General features: G+C 42.3%; 1 protein-coding gene across 3 annotated transcripts in view; it reads left to right on the top strand.

Annotated features, from left to right (window-relative positions):
• Positions 1–24,702, top strand: part of DPYD (dihydropyrimidine dehydrogenase) — a 526,409-nt gene that overhangs the window by 488,466 nt on the left and 13,241 nt on the right. For all 3 annotated transcript variants that reach the window (XM_082227795.1, XM_082227793.1, XM_082227794.1), the window contains one exon: positions 17,632–17,775. In XM_082227795.1, the coding sequence (XP_082083921.1) occupies positions 17,632–17,775 (144 nt within the window). The remainder of the gene's footprint in view (positions 1–17,631; positions 17,776–24,702) is intronic.

Below are 24,702 nucleotides of genomic sequence, written 5' to 3'. Positions count from 1 at the left end.
GCAGAATGCAACCTGCGTCTGTGCATGCGTGGGTCGTGATTCGCCGCTTCTGCGCATGCGCGTGACGTCATTTTGCACGTCTGCGCATGCGCGAGCGGCGAAACCCGGAAGTAAATCTTTCCAGTACTTCCGGGTCACCGCAGGACGTATCCTGAAAGAACGTAATATGAAGTAGACGTAACAAGAGGTATGACTGTATTTGTCAATACTCTTCTATGTTTTCTTGCTACATGAGTTTCTTGCAAGCATATAATGTCCAAATTTTCTTCTTGTAATACATGTTCAATTTTATTCCTTTTCAATTTATATAAATTTATTCCTTTATTTATTCCTTTATTGTTTAATGGGAACTTGGTCTGGACATAACATTTCTGGTTTAAAATGATCTGCAGGCTCACATAGTTTCAGCTAACAGATCCAGAAAGCTTGATGAAGGCTGCATTCTGGCTTGAGTATATAACAACCACCCCATGTGGGTAGGCAGCCTGTCTGTTGGGTAACCATGTCTGCCATTTCTGATATTCACATTGAGGAGTCCTTCATAAGCTTCCAATGAACTCCAAGGTTTTCCCATGCACAGCTTGAAAGCTGCAAGCTCTTAAGATTTGGCTATTTGCCATGTGTTCTGGACTAGTTCTCTGGAAGTGGCATTTCAGAAGATGTTGTTCAAAACTGGCTTAGTTGCCCTTTGTCGAAAACAATACATTTTTAAGTAGGTTTGGCTATGCAGCTGTGTCGGAGTTTCTGTTTGTGCTGGTCCTTGTATACTCAAGCCAAGATGGCTTTTATAGAAGCAATAAAACATCAGCTGTGATGTTCTGCATTTGATGGACTCTTGTTTAAATAATGTCCTTACCACAATGGCTCCTAGAATTGATAGCTCTCAGATAAACCAATGACAATATGTTTAGTTTGTCTTGCTGGAAGCCTATGTTTTTTGGACAAAGTTAAGAAAAAGCGGGGCCCTTTATTCGGTGTAGAAAATAATGCAAAATGAAAATGCAGCATTTCTGTTTGGCAAGAATTGGTTAATATGCCAGAGAAAACTTTATTGCACAAGGCTTGCATATAAATTTACACAATGAAGTGGTAAATTAAAATTGCAACATTGATTTTCCTTTTAGCTCTGCTCAGTCTGCATTTATAATGAAGGATTTATTATTTCTCTTATTTACCACCTTCTGTTAGGAAGTTGGTATGAGGTACAATGGCAAAGTGTTCAGACCAATTAGAATAGGAGATTTAGACAAGACCAGCAAATCCAGTTGAAATGTCTAAGGAAAATTATTCCTGTGTTTAAATCAGAGAAGGTCAAATGGTGGCCTGTGGACCAGATCCAAAGCCTGAGGAAAGTTCATTTGGCCCCAGTTAAATTTATGGCAAAGAGTTTTGCCATTGTTTCTCTTGTATAAAAAAGAAAAGGTGTTTTAGCATGATTGTTTCTAAGCATTGTCCTCAATGCAAGCTTGATTATATTACCGAAATTTGCAAGTCCAAGTTTCGTGCTAAATGCCTACCCTTAGTTCACCCAGCTATGTGGTTCCAAATTTGGAGATGAGGTGACCTTGTTCCACCACTTCTTACCTCTGCAGACATTTCTGATGCCTTAGGCCAGGCACCCCCATACTCAGTCCTCCAGATGTTTTGGGACTACAATTCCCATCATCCCTGACCACTGGTCCTGTTAGCTAGGGATGGTGGGAGTTGTAGTCCCAAAACATCTGGAGGGTCAAGTTCGGGGGTCCCTGCCTTAGGCCATGCTTTTTCTATGGCTCAACAGCACAGCCTACAAGCACTAGCTAGGATTTAGTGTCTAATCTGTGTGACTGGCTTTCTCATAAGTATGACAGAGTTTTGGTAGAAAGGCTACCTATCTTTCTATTAGATGTTTCCCTTGTTGACCTCATAGTAACCCTGAGGTGAGGTTGGTTGAAATCAGCGCTTGAAATGAATTAGTTCAGCTGAACACCTTTCACTGGTCTAGTTCAAAAATCTCTGAACAACACCTGAAAGTTGTTTTCACAATTGCTGGGTGAACTAAGTTCATTTTGGGTTTGAATTTCGACTAATTGCTAGTTCAGCTTCAGCTTCATTCCTTTACCCAACTACACTCCCCCCCCCAAAAAAAAAAGAAATTAAAAGCTTTCATTAAAAAAGAATAATAAATTAATCAGACATCCATAAACAAAGTTAGTAAGCAAAACATGGAGGCAACATTTTTGGTCTTATTAGGCAGTTAGAGAGGTATTGATGTTGCTAAGAATACTTTGTTGCTTAATCATGGTTGCTAATAAATCTAAAGGAAAGAATGTGAGGCATTTCCTTATCTTCCCTGCTGATGAGATTCACTCTCATCCAACAAGAATGGCTTACAGCAGTGATGGCCAAACTTGGCCCTCCAGCTCTTTTGGGACTACAATTCCCATCATCCTAGTGGTCAGGGATGATGGGAATTGTAGTCCCAAAACAGCTGGAGGGCCAAGTTTGGCCATCACTGGCTTACAGTGAGAAGGGCAGGTGTAAGAAAACAGTGAATGTTGCCTTCTGCCTTTAACAGCTGTGTGACTTGCACAAATTTAAATTGTAACCTTCTGAATGTTGACTTTGTTTTGCAGAGGAAATTGGGTGAACTTGTAATGAACTGGTTCATTTTGTGAAAGGGTGAACTTGATCTTGAACTAGTTCCTTTTGGAGAGGATAAACTAGAACTTCCCAAGCACTGAAAGCTTTCATGGCCCCAGTCTGCAAATGTTTTATTAAGGGCTGCAAAATGAAATGAACCTGAGAAAACAAAAACCCTGTGACAAATATAGTGATGGTGCAGGACCATAATTAAACATAAAAACCACTGTCCAATCAAGAGTGTGACCTATAAAAAGAGATGTTAAGTGAAACCTTTCAGAAATTTAGAAGTTAGGCAACACTTGTATCAGAAACAACCAGAATTATATTCGTCAAGTTGTCTCTTATGCAATACAGATAGGGCGAATAGGGAGGGGGCATAAAAAAAGAACCCCAAAATTGTTTAATATTGTAGGCATAAGGTCTGCATTTATGTTCAGTCTCAAGATGAACACTGCAGATTTAATTAGATTAGTCTCTGCTAGATGCTGCAGATGTCGTGGTGCTATCTAGGTTTCTAAGACAGAAGACATGGCTGATCCACCCCCATTTTTTGAAACGCAAAGTCCAGAACCTACCCAGAAACACACAAGTACCTTATAGCCAGAACCTATGCCAGGGATGAGGAGTCTGGGGCCCATGGACTGCTGTTAGACTACCACTCCCATCATTCCTGACTGTGGCGATCACACAGAGCCCCCGGACGTTTGACAGTCTATTGACCCTGTGCCGCCACTGTGATTGCTTTTTTCGCTGCCACCAACCCGTTTCTCCTCACGGGTACACACGGAGTCCAGTCAGTTGGTATCATTAACAAATAATCAAGTTTATTTATAGGCCTGAACAAGCTTATGGTTTCAGTTAATTTTTCTTAGCAGTTTCTTAAACCTAGTTCCGTAACTGTTCTATGCGTTCCTAACAACTTCAAACTGATTATTCCAACTATCTATCTGACTCCACCTAACAATTCCTCACACTCCCTCACCTCACAACTCGACCAACCCACAGACTTAACCTCCCTCTTCCTGTGGGAATGTTCTGGGGTGCAGGAGAGGATATATTGTGGGATTATATCCTTATCCAACTTGTGCTAACAAGTTCCCAAAATATCAGCAGAGTTTATAGACATTCCCCTTTAAGTTCGCAACGGTAACGTGTGCACAGGTTCGCTAGAACCTCTATAATAATTACTCTGGTAATTTCCCCTTTGTTCCCTCTTAAAATACAAGACACAACACAGTCTTTATAAAAGTATAAAAGAGTTTACTCACGTTCTGTTCACAACATGATCCCAGAAGGTAGATAGGCTTAAAAAGGTTACATATACTTAGAATCTATCTTGTTGCAAGATAGACCTTATCTCCTCTCTTGGCTGAGAGCCAAGAGGGCATCTTTACATGCTTCCTCATCGAAGGAAAATGGCAGAGAGAGAGAGATGGCTGCCTGCCCTGTGCTTTTGTCATTACCTGCACAGGTGAGGCCACACCCACCTCTGGTCACATGCGGAGGAAGTCTGTCCCCAGGAAGTTTACCTGCTTGCTGGACAGACATCCCTCCCCATGTTCTAACATGTACACTCTAGGAATGTTGTCATTGACTGCTCCTGTGTTTACATCCCACACTTCCTTCTTCAACTCCCAACTCTCAACTGACTTTCACACAACTCCCCCTCTATCCCTAACTCCTCCTATCAGTTTCCACTGGCCAATCACATCACACTCATTTTAACCCTTTCCTTATGACCCACCTAGGCGGCAAACGCCACACTGACCATTGGCCATGCTGGCTGAGGCTGATGGGAATTGGAGTCCAACAACATTTGGAGGGACACAAATGTTCCAGCCCTGCCTTTTGCGGACCTTATAGCTAAAACATAAAGCAAATGTTTTGTGCAGTTCCTTATCTTTCCATATTCCCTACAGCACTCACTTCTTTGTGTAACAGCCCACCTGACGAAGGGTTCCAGAAAACTCAAAAGCTTCCTTTGTATTTTATGACAAGTTTTCTGGTTCTAATTGTAGGGATAGCTTGACTCTGGATTTGGATTTGCTTTTCCCCTTGTGGACCAATGGGGATTCCTTGGTTTTTAATAAGCATTTTTAAGTATCATTCATCACTTCAGAAAGAAAAATTAAGTCCAGACATAAAATAAAAAAATACATTTCCTGCATTTTCAATGAATGCTTGCTATGAAGCATTCTGTTTCTGAATATACAAGCACTGCAGGATCTCTGCAATCGCTCATCTGAAATATATTATTTGGAAGCTATTTGAGTGCAGTCAAGATGAAGATGAGACGGTCATTTTAAGCAGAGCTTCCACTGTAGCAAAAATCTCATTTTCTCTCCAGGTGAAGATAGACAGGTGGGCTAGTCTATGCTAATTTGCAGTTAAATTCAAAGACACTGCTCTAGGATTCATCCGAATAGATGCTTAGTTCTAAATATAGGAGTTGAAATCATAGTAGCAACTCAAAGGATTAAAATTTTGGCAAAATTTGAGAGTAAGTGACATAAAACTTTTCAACTGATTTTTTTTTTAAATCTCATACAATCAGTCTGTAACTTTTTACATAGTCCAATATCTGGCCATGTATGGGTTTTACTCATTGGAAAAATGTTTATAGTAGGGGTTCAGTTTGGATCTGGGTTCAGTGCTTCAGAACAGAAGATTCGGTCTGAAGCACTTGGAGGCTATGCAATTTGGCTCAGGGTCCAAATTCATTTCAGAAAGAATTGAACTTTGCTTTTCTACACTCACTATTATGGGGAATAAAAAATGACTATAATGTTTCCCCCTTTTAGCAGAAGCAAATGGCATTTTCAGGCAGGCTAACCTCTCCAGAGTGAATTAAGCCTGCCAAATCACAGGCGAATACATGTAGAGTTTATTAGTAGGGAATATTAGCTTAAGGAATTGTATCTAACTTAGGGAGCAGAAGTGGATGAAATTTGCAGCCATTGCCCCTTCTGTTGTCATTAATCTTGCTAATTTTTCAGAAGGATAGCTCCAGTGGTTTCCCCTCAAACGCAGCCCTTACATTTCCAAGAGTGGTAGCTTGAAAAGGGTGTGTGTGTGTGTGTTCCGTTGGGCAAGCAGAAATACTTGCACGGGTGGAACAATCTGCTTTGTGCTGTGTTGAATTCCAACCCATGTGTTTTGTGTACAACTGATATCTAAATAGCAGGTGTGAGAGAAGTTTCCCTGGGTAAGAAATCTGCCCAATTGCAGGCAAATTGCTCCTGCCTGCAACTGTGCTGGTAGGTGTGCATTTGTTGGGGGAAGAACTTAAATGGCTGGTGCTGCTGGTTTCACTGCCAATACCACTGCTGCCATTGCCACTGCCAGATCCATGCCCTTTCTCCCTGGAGTTCACTGCCCACGACATGCATGAATAGTGTAAGCTCATTTTTCCTTCCGAAAATCGTGATGGTTATAGTTAGTGATTGTTAGATAAGGGAGACATTTCATTATTTGAGGAAATGAAGAAACTTTATTATAATGCATCTTTCTTTTATCTATCTGTCCTGCGTATTATATAGTATCGTTTTATCACGTTGAAAGCTAGGCCTTGACATTTCACTATTGCTACAGGGAAGGAACATTTTACTCTCATTCAGGTGCCGGGACCATTATTATTGTATTCGTGACATGGATTTGTATAATCTTTATAATGATTTATAATGCTGTGATGATTTATCATATTTTAATGATTTGGAGTTGTCTCTAGATGTGCATCTAAAATATTTAAAACTTAATGAAAGTTCTAGAGACTTAGCAAGCACAGCATGAACTGCGAGCAAAAGCTGGTTGGGTCGTCCCAGATTAATTACCCAGATTAATTACTTGTTCCTGTTAACTGGAATTCCTCGCAAGATGGTGTTAGGTTAAAATTCCCAGGTGTGTCCATCTAAACTTCTGACACTGGGTGATTACACAGAAGCAGTGTGGTTATCATTCATGACTCAACTGGAAAGGCTACGTGATCCCACTCATATTGCTTTCTTCTCTCCCTTTGCTTTGCATATTTCATTCAGCTATATGGTACTGCAGGAGGAGCTAGGTCTAACTTTTGTAGCTTTCTGTGTAACTGCCTCCATGCTGACTCTAATTTTATTTTATTTTATTTTATTTTATTTTAAAAAGGCTGGTTGGCAAAGAACAACTGACTCAGAATCGGATGCCACAGTTCAATAGAGTCACTGTGGCATAGTTCCTAGCGTGTTGGACTGGAAGTGCAGAGACCTGGGTTCAAATCCCCATGCAACCACTAAACTCACAAGATGACCTGGGGCCAGTCACTCTTTCCAAACCTATCCAACTTCACAGGATTGTTGTGGGAATAAAATTGGGGGGAAGGGGGCTATGTATGCCACTTGAGTTCCTTGGATATGGGGGATATGAATAAAATGACTGAATGAATGAATCATTTAGCAAAAGCTGCTATATTCAGAATATATATATTTTTAGTATGTGTTTCCTTAAATGGATGGGCCACCAGAGGACTTTAGACCTCTGTTCCAGAGTTTATTTCTGGGCTCAGTTCTAGATGTTGATTTTTGACCCGAAAGAGCTTTGGCTTTACACACCCAAGAGATAGTGTTATTCTCCCCTATGACACTTCCTTGGTGCGTGTTACTTGTTTAGTAACGTTACTTGCTTCATGGACTTAGGGTTGTTAAAATAAATCAAAAACAATAAATATATTTTCATTAGCTACTGTAATAATTCATATTCCTCTGCAGTTGGGAAGGCTGAAGTCAGCGATGAATTAGCTCAGGTCCCTGCTCAACCATAACCCTATCCATTTGCTCTTTGAATATAGAGTTACGCTCCTCTTATTCCTTGTAAATTGCTGCATAGGGATGCATTTTTCTGATTTGCAATGAGCTCTTCAGTAGTCCCATAAAAGTGGGATAATGCATGTGCCCTATTCTTAACAAACAAATTTAAATTACTCAGTTTCAGAAGGTTGGGGGCGGGGAATGATTCCATCCCCATGTGGCACCACTGTAAGATTTCATGACCAAACTGCGGGAGGCAGTGGAAGACAGGAGCACCTGGTGTGCTCTGGTCCATGGGGTCACGAAGAGTCAGACCCGACTAAACAACAACAAAACAATTGTGTATCTGTATAGATATATCTGTATAGGTTACCTGTGGTGCTCCAAATGTTGTTCAACCACAACTCTGACCATTGGGTGTCGTGGCTGGGGCTGGTGGGAGTTAGAATCCAACAACGTCTGGGGGGTTTCAGGTTCCTCATCCCAAATTTGGATGCATAAAATATACCCCTGTTGGATGAGATCAAAGGTGCATCTAGTCCAGCTTTCTGTTTTCAACAGTAACCAGCTAGATGCTTCCAGAAATCCACAAGCAGGCCATGGAGGAAGCACCCCATCCCAGTTGCCTCCCACCCCCAGTAACTGGAATTCAAAGGCTTCTTGCCTCGGAACAGGAAGGTTTGGTTGAGTTAAGCATATGATAGCCCTTTCCTCCATTAATTTGTCTAATCTTCCTTTAAAGCCATAAAACAGTGGCCAGTGCCCCACATTGTGGCTGTGAATGCCATACATTTTAATATCATGGAATAATAAAAGAAGTATTCAAGGCAGCATATGGTCTTGCAGAATAAAACAACAAGACTTTAAAAAAAAATCTGGAAGAATGTTTTACCTTTATAGTAGCTTCAAGATTATTCCTAATTGCTGTTATTAAAGCTTGTATTTCTGCAGAAAATGCAGATAATCATTGTGATGAATAAAATCACTATGTAGCCTGTGGGTTTTTTATTTTATTAAAAAGATTAGGTAAAGACAATGTCAGAATCCTTTGTATTAGCTATAAGAGCTGTTGTTTAGACTAGGGCTCCTTTGTCTGCCATGAATATTTTACATTTAAATTAGAAATCTGCAAAGTTGAGGTGGAGGGATTACTGTGTATGAGAGATGAATAAGGAGCCGCATTATAGCCTTTGCAGTAAGGAGGATAAGTACCACAGTTCATCTGACATAAGAGATGGATTACAGTGAATCTGAAGTGGAAGAAGGTTTATTTAGGAATTATTAGCAATGGTTTGCATTTATGTAATCTATTAGTATAACACAAGGAGAGTTATGTGATCCAGCAGAAGGGGGAGTTTACTTCTAGATTTATCAGAGAGATTTCCTATTTACAATGCAGCTCAGAACCTAATATATGCAAGGCACATGCTATTTCCATCTCCTTTTTTTGAAAAAAAAAAACGAAACAAAAGAATTCAACATGGGAGAGAAACAAAATTGCAACTGAATCTTCCTTTGGCTTTTCCATACCCATATATAATCTGTGTGCTTACACAAAGTATGCACATACCTCAATTGCACACTGTGCTAAATCACCAGTGCTTGCTAGAAGTTGATATTTTCCCTTTAGGGTAGTTCAAGATATAAAGCATGTGTCTCAGAGCATCTAAGCATTGTATTATCACATATTTTTAATCTTTAAAAGAGCTGCTTCGAGTACCAGGAACTGTCACTTGTGCACTAATAAACTAATATAAAAGAGAGATGAGTAAACCATTATGAGAAATGCTTGGCATTTTTGTGTACCAAAGAGCCTTTTGGTGACCTCAGTAGAAGAAAATATCCTAAGTAGACATTTATTAGGCCAGGCCAGAAAGAGTGGTTTTGTTTTCTAGATCTGAAATGCCTACATTTGAGATTATATTCTGATTTTGTTTTGTTTTTTACATTAAAGTGTAAATTTCAAGAAAATGTCACCCTATAGAATCCTCACAATTCCTAAGTCATGCTTTTCAAAGCCTAAGCTAGTCTTCTTATTGATGTAGAGACCGAAGGGATAGTCCTTCATAGCCCCATCCCCAAAATGTCAGTGCATTAATTGGCCAACTGTGCTAGAGATACAGATCTCTAGCAGCTATCATTCTCTCCTGTTTCTCCCATGAGATTCTTATCAGATCACTTGAGAAAATGTAGTGGGAGAGGGCTGAGTTGGATTGGAGACATGGCATGAGGGAAGGGCAGCTTTATTCTTATGCCGCAGCCACAATCCTAGTGAGAATCACACACCCCTTTCAATGTCAGCTATTCACAATAGGAAAGGCCATGGCTTAGTTGTGGGGTGTCTGCTTTGCATGAAGGAGGTCCCAGGTTCACTCCCCAGCATCTCCAGGTTAGGGCTGAAGGAAACCCCTGGAGAGCCACCACCAGTCATCATAGACAATACCAAGCTAGAAGGACCAATGGTCTGACTCAGTAGAAGACTGTTTTCCATGTTCCTATTCCCCTGGTAGTGTGGAGCATCAGCTGCTACTCCATTTGTGCCTTATAGCCAAAGACCAGTGATACAGGAGAACTTGGAGATGCTCACCTGGAAGCTTCCATAGGTTGGCCCCATCTAGTCTCATTTCAGTAGGACCCTGTAGGGCACTCGAGGCTCTGGTGAAGCTTTGCTTAAAAGGCTCCTCACCCAGCTGTGAGTGTGAAGGCCACTCCCTGCAAGACCCTTTCCATCTGGTCTAGGGGGCTGGGCCCAGATTCACCAGCCCTACTGAAGAGGCTCATCATGAGGCTGGAGGAACATCACCCGGCTGTTGTTTTATTGATTGATTTATTTAATATGCTTTGAGATGTTTATTAAAAATATAAAGCGGTATAGAGGAAAAATACACTTTTCAGAATCTGAATGGGCCAGCTCATTCCAGCTCCTTGGCAGAAGGCAAACTACAGTAAAACGAAAGTTGTAGTTCTACTTCCATTTGCTATGATATTTTGTTTGGAGGTGGAACTTTTATTGCTGGGCAAAATTAATTGTTTTCACGATTCCGTAAGTTGGCCAGCAATGCTGTTTTGTCTTTTTCCTTTACAAGAATTTAAATCATTGTTGTAATATAAAGGGGTTTTGGTGAGCACCGAGCATGAAGGACACTTCACAAAACTGAATTATTTTCTTTATAACTTGGGATCAGAACCAAAGGGAATGGTAAACCCTTCAATAAATTAACTCGCGCTGTGTCGGCAACAGGCTTTTCCTTGCCAAAGAAAACAGCTTGAGGCAGCTAGAAGGTAGGGCTTTGAGTGGCTGGTGAAGGTTTTAGGAAACAGACATAGAATTGGGGGGGGAGCAGTGTCCTTGATTTATCTGTCTGCATTAGCTAGAAGGAGAGTTGCTGTGAGTGATGCCAGCCTGAATAAATTCAAGGCTTCCTTGGCCAGGTAATCTGCCTCAGAAAACTGCCCATATCGTAGGGGGTTCAGACAAAGTCCCCACCCTTCCCACGCCGCCCATCATTGTGCATATGTTTGCAGCATGTGAAAAGTAGAGATTGACTCAAGGACAAAAATCTATGTCAGGCTAAAGTTTCTTCCATCTCATTTCCATGCTGGGTTTTTAATGATCGTATCCTTGAAAAGCTACTTCCCCAAAAAAAATTTGACACACAAAAATAATAAAAAGGTGGGTGGGCTTGTGAGCAATTCTGAGGTGCTCTGAGGGCTGCTGAGCTGTCATTTTTGTTGCTTTTAAAAAGTAAATTCAGCCACCAAAAATCGGTGTAGCCAGTCTTGCTGGGAGCAACGGGTCTTAATTACATCCTGTCACATATATATTTTGGGTGCATTTTATGTCTTTTGTGCTCAGTTTCCCCCTTGGAGTCTGCAAAGTAAGTAAAATGTGTAAAAAGAACCCTGAGAGCATGTGTCATCAATGCGCATCTCTCCCAGCAGTACTTCCTACACTGGTTTTATAGTGCGTAGCAGCAAGACCCATTTGCACTAGCTAGCTGCTCCTAGGTGGCAGGAATCGCTTTTTAGAGAAGACCGACAGATAACCCTCAGACCACCTTGTGTGCCATTTTGTAAGAGAGCAGGACTCCCAGCAGTGCATAGATTCTCATGCTCTGATCTCCACATGGTTCCAGGCAGATCACATCAGGTGTGTCCTCTTTGGAAATACGACTTGCCAACAGTTTCTGAACTCTGTTAAATGTGAAAAAGAAAATGGACAGTGGCCATTTCTCAGTTGTATCTTTTATATGCAGTGCCACTTTTTCATTTGGCTTAATGTACAGTATGCAAAACAAAATGGTAAGCTTGCTTGTAGAAACACCCCGAGAATGTTCCACAGTGTTATCTGCACACACTTTGCTAGTACAGAAGCATAGAGTCACCATATTTATTAAGGAGAGGGGAAAGCAGTTACATTTTGTTGCTCTGTGGTGTTTCTTAATAGGCAGTCTGCTGTCGTCTTTGTTACAGCTTTAGTTCTGCTAAGCTGTCAGAATTTCTTTCCCCAAAATGGCCAGGAAGGCCTTCCTCATACATGCCCCAAAAAACTGAAAGCAAAGAACTTGCCAGTGTTTTTAATTTCTTTTTCATGCTTTGGGTAGAGTGAGACAGTAAAATGGTTTTCACTTCAAAGTGTCATGAATATGATAATCTATGGAAAGAGCACAAAGCAGATGTTGTGCAGTGGAAGTGTAGGCATGTCTTACTCAGGAGTAAGCCCTGCTGGTTTCCATGGGATTTACTCCCAAGCAAGTGTGTGTAGGATTACAGCCTAAGTTAAGCACATAAGGTACTGAAGGAATCCCTGATGGATTCAAGTCTCTTCTGTTTAGAGAAGACGTTATTGTCTATTAAGTGACAGTCTGCCAGATGTTCACCAAGTAGCACAGTAATCTGTTGAAATCTTCATTGTGTCCCCCCCCCCCATCCAACACTCCCTACTTCCCACAACAGAGGTATATCATTCATTTTGGCATCCTTGCTAATCAAGCATTTGGTTTAACACACAGTATGGTGTTTAACTCCCCTTTTTGTGTGTGTGATGAATATTACATAGCCAGAAGACCAGACCAGTTGGTCTTTTAGAACATGAAATGATGTTGTACTGTAGCAAAGAATAATCCCTCAAATCTTCTTGTTTCAAAGCTGACAAATAAATCAGATCAAGATCATTGAGTGAAGTCTAAACAAGAAGGAATGGTGTTGCCTTTAACAGATGAGCAAATGACGTGATGTTGCAGAGAGTGATGTTATCCAAGCCAAAACTTTGAGGCATATTTGGGTGGTCCCTGTTCAAGCAAAACGTTCGTGGAATGTTGAAGGCAGAAAGTATTTTTTAAAAAAAGATGAGCAAAATTTCTCAAGGGGAATGAAGGCTACACTCCCTGTTGTTTAGCTACAAGAGGATTAGATGTGTGAGGAACGTCTCCCCCATCCCATGATACTTCATTAATCTTGTCAATATTCTTCTTACTTCCTTTGGAATCCCCACAGATGCACTGCTATCAAAATACAACACACAAACACTGATATGTTCAGTCAAACTGCTTATGGCTTCTTCACTTGCACAGAGCCCTCCTATTTTTGCCTAGGAATTGCTTTTTATAACAGCGGTGGAGAAAAAGTAGGGCTCCGAGTGTTGCCAGACATTGGTCATGCTGGCCGGGGCTGCTGGGAATTTGAGCCCAACAAATCATGAGTATCACAGGTTCATCACTTCTGCTTCACACAGAACACAAAAGCAAAACCTTATAAGTGATCCATGCATTGAACTGTTCAAATTAAGTCTTGGTAAATCCACTGGTGGTGTTTTAAATAATGAAATGAGCCTTTGTTCTAACCAAGTGTGCAAAAGACATGTATTTCATAAAATCATATAATGATGATGTGACTATTTCTGTGTTGTGAAGTGCCCAGAGATCTATGGATGAAAGGCAGTACAGGCAACTCCCAATTTAGGGCATCCGAATGACGCACCAAACATGGAAGCGGCGACAAAATATCATAAAGACATCATGGAAAGGAGCATAATAGGGGGGGTGGAGTGGGCTTATGTGTGCAGGAGTCCGGCATGGAACCCCCACACAAAATGAGGGTTGCCTGTATACAAATTTAACGAATTGCATGACATTAAGAATAACATTAAAGGTAAAGGGACCCCTGACCATTAGGTCTAGTCGTGGCCGACTCTGGGGTTAAGGCGCTCATCTCGCTTTATTGGCTGAGGGAGCCAGCGTACAGCTTCCGGGTCATGTGGCCAGCATGACTAAGCCACTTCTGGCAAACCAGAGCAGCGCACGGAAACGCTGTTTACCTTACCTATTTATCTACTTGCACTTTGACGTGCTTTCGAACTGCTAGGTTGGCAGGAGCTAGGACCGAGCAACAGGAGCTCACCCCGTTGTGGGTAGGAACTGCCTACCTTCTGATCAGCAAGTCCTAGGCTCTGTGGTTTAACCCACAGCGCCACCCGGGTCCCACAAAAATAACATTAAGGTAGTTATTATGAGGTCTGGGAAAAAATGGGTTTGGATTCAGCTAAGCTACAATACAAGTGGAAGACAGTGCTAGGGCTCCCACTAGTTAAATGGGACTTCGCCTCTTTCCTCTTCCCATGCTCCCTGCGCCTCTCCAGATCTGCTCTGGAGGGTTAGGAGAAAAGCATATAAGGGGAGCAGAGGGAAAACATTTTGTCTGGCAAGCAGAAATGATTGTCATGACAGAAAGATCTGAAGAACATGGTGTTGAATTCCTCCCCAAATCGTTACAAAACTCAATGCTATTTTTCTAGAAAAAGAGGTGCCAGAACTCACCACAAACACCTCCCTTGCTCTCATAGAAAGGCAACTGAGTTCTGGCAAGTTCCAGCTGAAAGAAAGCCCTGAGAAACCCATATTCTTAAAAGCTGGCTGCTGCTTTGAATTTTAATCTTAAATATATCTGAGACTTGACTAAGTGCTGTACTGATGCTCACTCAATATTTGATTAACATCATGAGAGGGAAAGAGTGGGCTCTGTTTGTGGACCCTGTCCTTGCATCATTGCTGCCCACACCACTGTGGGGCAGGGGAAGTCTGAAATGGAGAACCCATTGCACACATATAGGCTCCTTATGGAATTTTGAACCATGCACAATCCGGTTTCTTAACCGAGTGGGGAGCCTGCATATGTAGAGTAGGCTCACGCTTAAGTCTTCCCCTCCAATGAATGGACTGGGTTTAGGGGGCAGAGCCAGGGAAAACACCATGGCAAGGTCAGTGAGGACAGCCCTCCTCTTATCTTTATGCAGTCGTAATCACGTGATTACTAAAAGGGCTAGTGAGACACTCTAAAGTCCTGTAATCTTGGAAGCAGAGGAAATGTTTTGCCAGGTTACTAAATACCTGCAAGTGCATTAGTTTTGCAAATATCTAGTCAGGATAAGATACATGTATTCATCATTAAGTAATGAATTACTAGTATTATTATCTGAGAGAATTAGTATGAACTGGTCATATTACCTTCCTCAAACATGGCCAGTGTTTCTTCCATTAAAAAAAAGGCTACAGTAATTTGAAAATGAAGATATCAGGCGCCTGCTTCTCTTAGAAAAGCAGCCTCTTTTCTAGTTCATAATATGCCCAATTGGCTTTAGATTGATCTGTGAATAAATTATAATCGAAACAGGCTTATTCACCTTAAAGCTTTGCTGGCTTAAGGTTTCATTGTTGATTCATTATGTTGTCAGTTCTCTATTGGCAGTCTAATGCTTTTTATATCTAGATAGAAACAGTTCTACTGGTAGATACTGTTATCTTTAAATGAGTAGGATTTAGCTTATCCAGTGAGAACAAATTCATCAATGATGAATCCCTGGAGAAATACTGAAACAAAAATCACATGGTTGCAGGAGATTTGTACACTTCATCAGTTACAAGGTTGCTTTTGGAAGCTGAGTGCCAGAGATTTACTTTTGGATAAAAAGGGGAGGCAAGAGAAAAGCCCCGCACTGAAACCAAAGGGACAGGGAGTTCTGCCACATTTCACACTGGGATATGTTGCCTTCCTACAAATTATTCTGATCTGTACTGTCTATATCAGGGTCAGACTGCCAGTTCTATTCAAACCCCAGCATCAGGATCCAGCACTGGGTCATCTTCAAGGCCACCCCAAGACACATTGTTGCTTCAAGTGAAGGACAATGTGTGTTTCTTTCCCTTCCTCTTTCAATCCGAAGAAGAGCTCAGATGAAGTACTGAAAGGACAGCTCCATCAGGATACAGCTCGTCCCATTTCTCTTCCCAACCCTTAAAGATGTACAATAGTCTTCCTCAAAGAAAGTCACAGGTCCAAGAATGCAGACCTTATGTGGGCAAAATGTACAGCTCAACAAACAGTTCTCTTGGATATGTCAAATAGGATCAGGGATGTTGGAAGAGAGATAGATATCCCAGATACATTTCCTTTGGGGTGACTTCTTTGGGGTCAATATGGGGTGTGGAATATGTGGCTGATCATAGAGAATTTTTCACTTTAAAGTGGGATTATATGATCTTCAGGTGGTAATCTCACCATATGGTTGTTTTGATGGAAATGAACGTAATGTGAATAGAGGATCCAGCTAAACAGTTCCACTAGTGCAATGACATTTCCCTGCCTTTTCCTCTAACTGCATGCTTCTTGCATGCCCTGTAAATCTGCTCTGGGACATTGGAACAGTGCCCACACCTGTTCCCCCTGCACACATATTCTTCTTCTATTATTATTATTATTATTTTATTCTCATCTGACTGGGTTGCCACAGCCACCCTGGATGGCTTCCAGCAAATAAAAATATCAAACATCATCCAGATGTCCTCTAAAAGTCGGATAGTTGTTTATTTCCTTGACATCTGACGGGAGGGCGTTCCACAGGGTGGGCATGACTACCAAGAAGGCCCTCTGCCTGGTTCCCTGTAGCCTCACTTCTCGCAGTGAGGGAACCACCAGAAGGCCCTTGGAGCTGGATCTTAGCATCTGGGCTGAACAATGGGGGTGGAGACGCTCATTCAGGTATTCTCTTGAATGCATGAAGAGGGCTCCTGAAGTATGTGATGTGGTACCATTGCATAGAACATTGTCCTGCCTATGCTACACTTTCTTAGCTGCTGGTAACTCTACTTGGAGATACCAGAGATTGAGCCTACATGCAAAGCATATGCTGTGTCATGAGTTATGGTCCTCCTCCTTAGGTGGAAGATCACAATGACCTTCATGGGTTGCAAGGAACTTTAATGAATTGGTGGTGTAGAGTCATTATCTGTAGGTACTGGCGTGCTTAGAAATTGGAGCCGGCGTTTATAGGTTTCTGGCTGGAAGTGGAGTATTTTGGAGCTTAGTATTCTTTCCCTTTGCTGCATTATATGAAAGAAGCCCAGAGGCTAAAGATTAAGAAGCTCAATGAGGTCAAATAGTGAAATGAATAAAATTAGCACTTTCCAGAGTTTGCTTGGAACTGGCTGCCATTATAGTAACCGATCCAATATCCCTTTAAGCGCCATGTCAAAATAATCTCAGAGCATGCTTTATAAAGTTAGCTAGCAAATCCATTAGCTGGAAGGGGAAACTGATGTAAAGCATTAAGCAAATGGAGGTTTCTCACCCAAGTTCTATGAATCTTTAGTGCATAATATTCCCTGCACCATAATAATAAACATAGAGTGAATTTCATTTATTTTAATAAGTGATGTGTATTTTTATATAGCAGGACCCTAGTGATACATACCCCAAAGAAATGCAGTAACTGAGGGACAGATTATCCCACTACCAAACTTTCCAATTTTCGTTGTTGTCCATACATTGCAGTCTTTATCCATGGTTGGTTGGTTTATTTGTTTTGCATCATGACTAGTGATGCCACTAAAACTCCTATCAAAAATTTTCTTGGGGGAATTGTGGCTAACTGGCTAAGAACCAAAAGGATATAAATGCACACACAACCTAGCACAATTTTTACTATTTAAAAAAATCTTTTTTAAACAAGTTTTCATAGATTGATGAATATATGTTTTAATTGGATAAATATGCATGTGGCAATTTTAAAATGAAGGTGGATAGCCTCCCGAAGCATGGGAGAAGGCAAGAAAGATAGATTCGGCATTCAAATCATTGATCATGTCTGTCAAATGTGGGATGAAGTCATTCACTCTCACTGGGGCCACTGTTTTCTATACAACAGTAATGGCATACTTTCTATTTCTTTTAGAAACTTCCTAGTTTTGGCCCCTACCTTGAGCAGCGCAAGAAGATAATAGCTGAGTCCAAAGTGAACATGATGGAACAGAGCACCCTGGTTTCCCAGCTTGAGAGAAAACATCTTGTTCCTAAAAAGCCCATCCCAGCTGTGAAAGTAAGTAGCATCACAGAATGTGGGCCTCTTGTACAAAGTGTCATGGTTCAGTGGTGTGAGTTTGGGATGGTTTGTGGTTGTCATATGCACGGGAACAGTGACAGAAGAAAACTAAATCCTACAAGCCTTTAGGAGATGCAACGCCAGCCTTATGTGAGGGTGTTTATTTTTAGAAAAAGAGAATGTACGTGTGTGTGTGTTAAATAAGGACAGGGGAACCTGCAGATGTCCAACTCTCCTTAGCCTCAGCTAGCATGTCCAGTAGTCAGGGATGATGGGAACTGTAGTGCAGTAATATCTGAAGAGCCACAGGTTTCCCAGCCTGATTTAAATGGCCGGCGCGCAATTTCTGTTCTCATCCTGAGGTAACATTCTTAACCCGAGGTACTACTTCCAGGTTAGTGGAGTCTGTAACCCAAAGTGTTTGTAACCCGAGATACCACTGTACACACCGTTTTACCTTATGTGCCCTCTGCTTTTCGTCTGTCAAGATGATACAAAAGACCAGATTATTCTGGGATGAGTGAGATCACCTTGGGGTAGTTTGGTGATACATACAGGATCCAGATTCTTGTCTGTTAGTAAGCATCCCATATTCTGAAGTAGCAGGCGAGTGTCATGGGCAAAAGTGGGGCCAGCCTTTTTCATGCTGAATACATTGATGGGAAGGGACTTGTGAACAACACAGCTAACTGCAAGCTGTATGCTCTCAATTTTGAGGGTACCCAAGCCCCAATCAGATATTTCACTCATATGCAATGCATTTTTCAGCCGGAGTGCACCAGGTACTCTGGACTGGCGCTCCCCCTGCCTGCTTCTTGCCTTTACATACTTCTTAGAAGCCCAGAACAAACATTTTAAGTCAAAATGGAAGCTGGCCAAAGTGTTCTTTTGTTTTTTAGATCTATGACTCCACCTAGCTCCTGGCTGCTAGCCATGATTGGTCAAGCTATGGGGCATGATCAATTCATATTTCCTTTTCTTCAGTCCATCTCCCATGTAGCAGTGGTGGGCTTTAAGCTTTCCAGCCCTTCCAAATTGCCCTAGCCATCCGCCTGAATCTAAGAGAATGAGGGAGGCTGGGGCACATTTATTTGGCCTGCACCAGAACCAGGGGCGACCCCCAAACCAGCTAGGGAGACAGCTTGCAGTAGTTTTAGCACCCTCTGCAGGCAGTAAACACAGTTGTTGTCAAACTGGCATCTGTTCAGGGCTGCCCCAAGTTGTCCTGTAACTTACTATAACAACTTCATGGCAAGTTCCAGCACCTTTGGGGGGGGCACTGCCCATATGTGATTAACAGTTGTAGGTGGGGTGGAGAAATAAGGCATGACCAAGGCAGGTGGGGCTGTGGGTTAAACCACTGAGCCTAGGATTTGCTGATCAGAAGGTTGGCGGTTCAAATCCCCGCGACAGGGTGAGCTCCTGTTGCTTGGTCCCAGCTCCTGCCAACCTAGCAGTTCGAAAGCACATCAAGTGCAAGTAGATAAACAGGTACCGCTCCGGCGGGAAGGTAAACGGCGTTTCTGTGCGCTGCTCTGGTTCGCCAGAAGCGGCTTAGTCATGCTGGCGACATGACCTGGAAGCGGTACGTTAGCTCCCTCAGCCAATAAAGCGAGATGAGCGCCGCAACCCCAGAGTCAGTCACGACTAGATCTAATGGTCAGGGGTCCCTTTACCTTTACCTTTACCTTTAAGGTTCACAAGCACAGTGGGAGCCTTTGAGTACTCAACAGGGTTCTCCTCTGCAGACGTACCTCCATGTGTGAATGATGGAGGTGAGGCTGCTAGAGATAATACAGAGGTCCTGGTGGGACTGGTCCCCTCCTGGCTTCTACAGTTGTTAATCCTATGAGGGTGAAATGCCTGTGAATGGTGTTATAGCCTCATATATGTCTGGACTCCTTCTCTTCCCCATGGCTTACATTTTGGCAGTGTTTCTCAACCTGTGGGTCCCCAGATGTTGTTGGACTACAACTCCCATCATTCCTAGCCAGCATGACCAGTGGTCAGGGATGATGGGAGTTGTAGTCCAAAAACATCTGGGGACCCACAGGTTGAGAACCACTGCATTAAGGGAATGTACCCTCCATATGTTGTCAGACTACAACTCCCATAAGCCCCAGACAGCATGACAGAAGGGGTTGATGGCAGCTGGAATCCAACCTCATCATCTGAAAGTCACCACACTGGTTTACCCTTGACTTACATCATACTGATAGTTCAAACAGCTCTATTCTGATATTGTTCCGACTGCAAGCCTTCTCTCTGTGTACATGGAAACACCCAGCAAATATCGTTGTTTGTTTGTTTTGAAAGAGGCTTGAAGCTTTCAAAGACTTCTCTCACCTTAGGGGTTTTACTAGGGTTTTTTTTATTTTCGGGGAAAATATTGATGTAATTGTCAGAGAGAAGAACACCTGCAGTTTCAATGAGGGCTAACTTTGCCACGGCAGATGAAACAAGAACAAATACTGGAGAGGTGTGAAAGGGCAGGCAGTGTTTGGTGGTGGAGAGACCAGAAATATATCAGGCATTTTGGTAGGAAAGGAGAGAACGTAGCAGAAATATATAAGATATATATATATACCACAATCTGAACAGGGCACTGATACTGATCTAGGCCCTGAAATGATGAAAAGGGGGGGAAATAAGATAGGCAAAGAATAATACTTAATAAAATAAAATAAAATGTTTGTATCCTGTTTTTTGGAACCTCAATATGACTCATTATCAGATATTGCAATTACTATCATATAATGACCAAGTCAAAATCCTAGAACAAATCCATATGAACACTAGAACAGCAGGCAAAAAATAGTAAAAAAATACCACTCAGAATTGAAGCTCTGCAGGGGGAATAGGGGTCTCCTAGCAACTCTGTACCCTTAAAAAACTTCTCTGGGAGAAGCTATGAGTGTTTGAAGTGGTGTGGTACTGCTTTGAATGTATAGTGCAGGTGGGAGCTTAGACACTTTGACATGATATAAGTTGGCAACAGCCTACTTCACTGGACTAGTAATTGAAATTGCCAAGTGCAAAAAGAAAAATGAATTTTTTAAAAATACTATGCTTCCGTTAGGAATTCTTGCAAATTCAAATTTCAAATTCTGCCACACAGCATCCTGTTGGAGACCTCCCAGGCTAATTTGCAGACTGGAAAGTAGTTATCCACTGCCTTTTGCACTTCCTGAATATTCCAATACAGTTCTTAGTGCCTTCATCCAGCCCCAAACCACCTCCATGGTTTGGAGTGCCTTTGATTCAATCACTCAATAAAGTTTAGCAATTCACAACTGGAGATAAAATATATTTAGAGATGTTTTCTGAAGGAAAATACAGATACTTTTAAAAATACTTAAATATGAATTTTCACACATTAAAAAAAAATAAAGTCTCTTATTAATTCAGACATGGGACTGATGAGCACATGCAAAGGTGGCACAAATTCAAAGACTCATTCACTCATTCCTAACTTCACTACAATGGTCCAGTCTTTAATGAGAGGCTGCAGAACTGGAATGTATTAGCAGGTTTAAATCCATTCCTCAGCACCTGGGCGAGGTTGATTTGAGTTCGGGACTGCCCCGGCCCTTGATCTCCCCAAACCTCCATTGTTTTCTCCTCATCCCTGTCATCACCTGTCAGCTTAATGTGTTATGTCCCCACCACCACCACCACTTTCTCTCAAGGTATTTCCCTGACTAGGAGATTGCTACTAGGCAACACTTCGTGTAACTAGCACTAGAACACACAGAACATTGATGATATTCCCAGCTGAGCGTAAGCAGCCCGTAAGTGCCTCCCACAACTCCTCTCAGTTCGCAATCCGTGTACAATAAACACTTTAGCCAGCAATAAGCTCTCTCCGTTGGGGTGTTCTTCATCAGCGAGTGTCATATTATTTTCTTAGTATCTGATTTCCTCATGACATCCAGAGGATACTTGTGGCTTCTTATTTTCTTAAGCTCCTTTTATCTGTATACACCCTCCAAATACTCTTCCCTCCCCATATTTCTCATTTATTTTCCCTTTTTCTTACTAGATCTTGTGAGCTTTTCTCATCACTTCATTTCCCCCTTCTGTTTAGGGCCAGTGCTACCTGTTTAATAATATTGCCATTCCAGCTGCAATACGATTGTTTTTACCTCATAGCTCCTTCCCACTACTGGCTTCTCTGTGAAGATTATCCTGTTTGTTGGTTAAAGCCTTTGACCTGACTTTCTTCATCTTAGTGAACACAGTATGGTGTGGCCTTTACAAGTCTAGCAGAGGTGGTTTTAGGGTACTGTGGTTTCAGGGTAGTGCCCCTGCAGACAGCACCACAACAATGCTGTAGAATGGATCGTGGCTCATTCTGCCTAATGGTAGTACTAACCCTGAGCTCCAAGTTTCCCCCAAACACATTTGGAATAGCTTATTAGATTGCTTCTGTTTTTAATTTCCTTTTCCTAATTATATCCTGGACTCATTAAATCTACACCAACTGAAGACTAGTGCAATGAACAGGACCGCACGTGCATATAAATGACTTAATCGAATATGATTGGTAGGATCTAATGTAACCACTTTGTTATGGCTATTTTCTTACAACTTTATCACTGAAGCTTTTCTGCATCTCCATGTTCTCTCAGATGACTGAAATTCCTTGGCCTTTCCACAGAGTAGGATGTTACTCCTCAGAAGAAATACACCCCCTTTTCCTCCATTTTGGCAACTTAGCTCCCATCCATCTTCCCTCCCATCAGACATTTATTCCCTCCCCTCTGTTTTTGTCTAATTTTCCTCCCTCCCCCCCCTGCATTTCTCCATTGCTGTTGATTAATAACTGCTTGACATATCTAATCTGCAAATCTTTCATTTTCCCAGATATTGTGCTGTACACCAAAATAGCTCTTTTCATTTTAAAATGAACAATGCGACTTTTCAGGCACATGTGTGCTCCCCTTGAGTATGTCTTCTGGGAGACATAATACAAGCATTGTGTTGGAGCCTTGGATAAAAGAATTCCTCTTAATTTATGCCCTGGTCTCTTGGGTTCGCTGTATTTTACAATATCGCAAAACAAGACAATAACCTCACTGGTAAACCGCATCACCACGATGGAGGTTGTTCTTGTAGCAATCAATTTAAAATGTTAATATTTTTTATTAAAAAGTACACCTTCTTCCCTACAGTTTTTTGCCCCCTGTTGCATTTGCCTTCACATAGTCCCGCTTCAGTTGTTGGTAAACTGTCAACTGTGTAGCCTTGTTTACAGCACAGTTTAGAACTAAGCTGGAAATTTTGCATCCCCATTCACAGACTGCAAAAGTGGGGTGTGTTTGGGGGCAATGGCAAGAGTGAGGAAAAATTTCAGGGGTGCTTTCTAGACAAGTAGTCTTTTTTCTAAAAAAAGAAGAAGAAGCTGTAGCTTCACTGTCACCACAAGCAGTAATAATAATAATAAATAATAATAAATTTTTATTTATATCCCACCCTCCCCAGCCAAAGCTGGGCTCAGAGCGGCTAACAACAATAAAAGTAACACAGCATTCTAAAATCAATTCATTTTAAAATCAATTCAAAATCAAATTAATGGCAACCATTGGACTAGAGTTCTGTGAGGATTACCAAAGGAGGGGGTCAGACTGTGCCTTGGCCAAAGGCCTGGTAGAACAGCTCTGTCTTGCAGGCCCTGCTGAAAGATGTCAGGTCCTGCAGGGCCCTAGTCTCTTGTGACAAAGCGTTCCACCAGATCGGGGCCACAGCCGAAAAAACCCTGGCTCTGGTTGAGGCCAGCCTAACCTCTCTGTGGCCCGGGACCTCCAAGATGTTTTTGTTTGAAGACCGTAAGGTCCTCCGTAGGACATACCAGGAGAGGCGGTCCCGTAGGTACGAGGGTCCAAGGCTGTATAGGGCTTTAAAGGTTAAAACCAGCACCTTAAACCTGATCCTGTACTCCATCGGGAGCCAGTGTAGCTGGTATAGCACTGGGTGAATGTGATCCCGTGGTGAGGACCCCGTAAGGAGTCTCTGCTCTCATTCTGCTCTCAGCAAATGGAGGGGGAGCACTCCTATGGTGTGATCAGCCAGGATGAGCAGCTGAGGATGCAGAGGATCTCTAGCTCAGCCGACTGACTCCTGGCTCCCCAGCCCCAGCTCAGCTGAAGATACGCCATCATAACTTGCTCATCCTGCCAGCTCAGCCCAAGCTGACGGAGCTGAGCCTGGTGTAAGCCCCTCTAAAAGAGTCATTTCAGTGTGGCTGGGGCAGGACCAGATTGGGAAGACTTGGGCTGGATCCTAAGCTTGCTCAGTTAAGTTACACTATTTAAAAGGCCTGCTCTACCAGGCTTTTACCTGGCAGAGCAGTAGCAGTAACCGAGCTGCTGAACAGGGTTTGGAACTGGTGTAACTTTACGCCAGCGTACCTTAGATCAGCTTGCTTTATGCCAGATTCTTGTGCATAGGATCGCTCCCCAAGTGGCTGCTCCCTCCTCCTCCCCTCCCCCTCGCACAATGCCTCACTTCTAATGATGCCACATCATTGCTGGGAGAAAATGGAGGCTCACAGTGGCACCCTGTGGAGGGGCTGACTTGCAAATGACAGGCAATGATATTGAGCAGAGCCATAATGCAGAATGGCAGGACTTCAGGACCCAGTTAAGTTATACTGCAGGGAATGGTGGGTGCGAGCCTTGCCGTTACGCTTACTCTCACTCTCAGGCTGAGCGGTGGTTCTTGCCCAACACAGCATCCTGGGACACAAGTCCTGGTTTCCCTCTTCTGAGTCCAATTTGTTTCCCACTGAATCCGCGGAGCACTGTCAAATTAAAAATCACTTTAAACCCTCCTTTTCTCCCTGCTTCTGTTTCCCCAGCAGCTAATTGTTTTTTGACTGTGGAGTTAGGTCATTAGCAACCAAATCGTCAGCTGGCTCCAGTT

Source organism: Podarcis vaucheri (assembly GCF_965113315.1).
Source record: "Podarcis vaucheri genome assembly, chromosome: 6".
In the NCBI taxonomy this organism is placed as follows: Eukaryota; Metazoa; Chordata; class Lepidosauria; order Squamata; family Lacertidae; genus Podarcis; species Podarcis vaucheri.
Note: the sequence above shows the minus strand (reverse complement) of the source record. Positions and strands in the feature narration are given on the sequence as shown.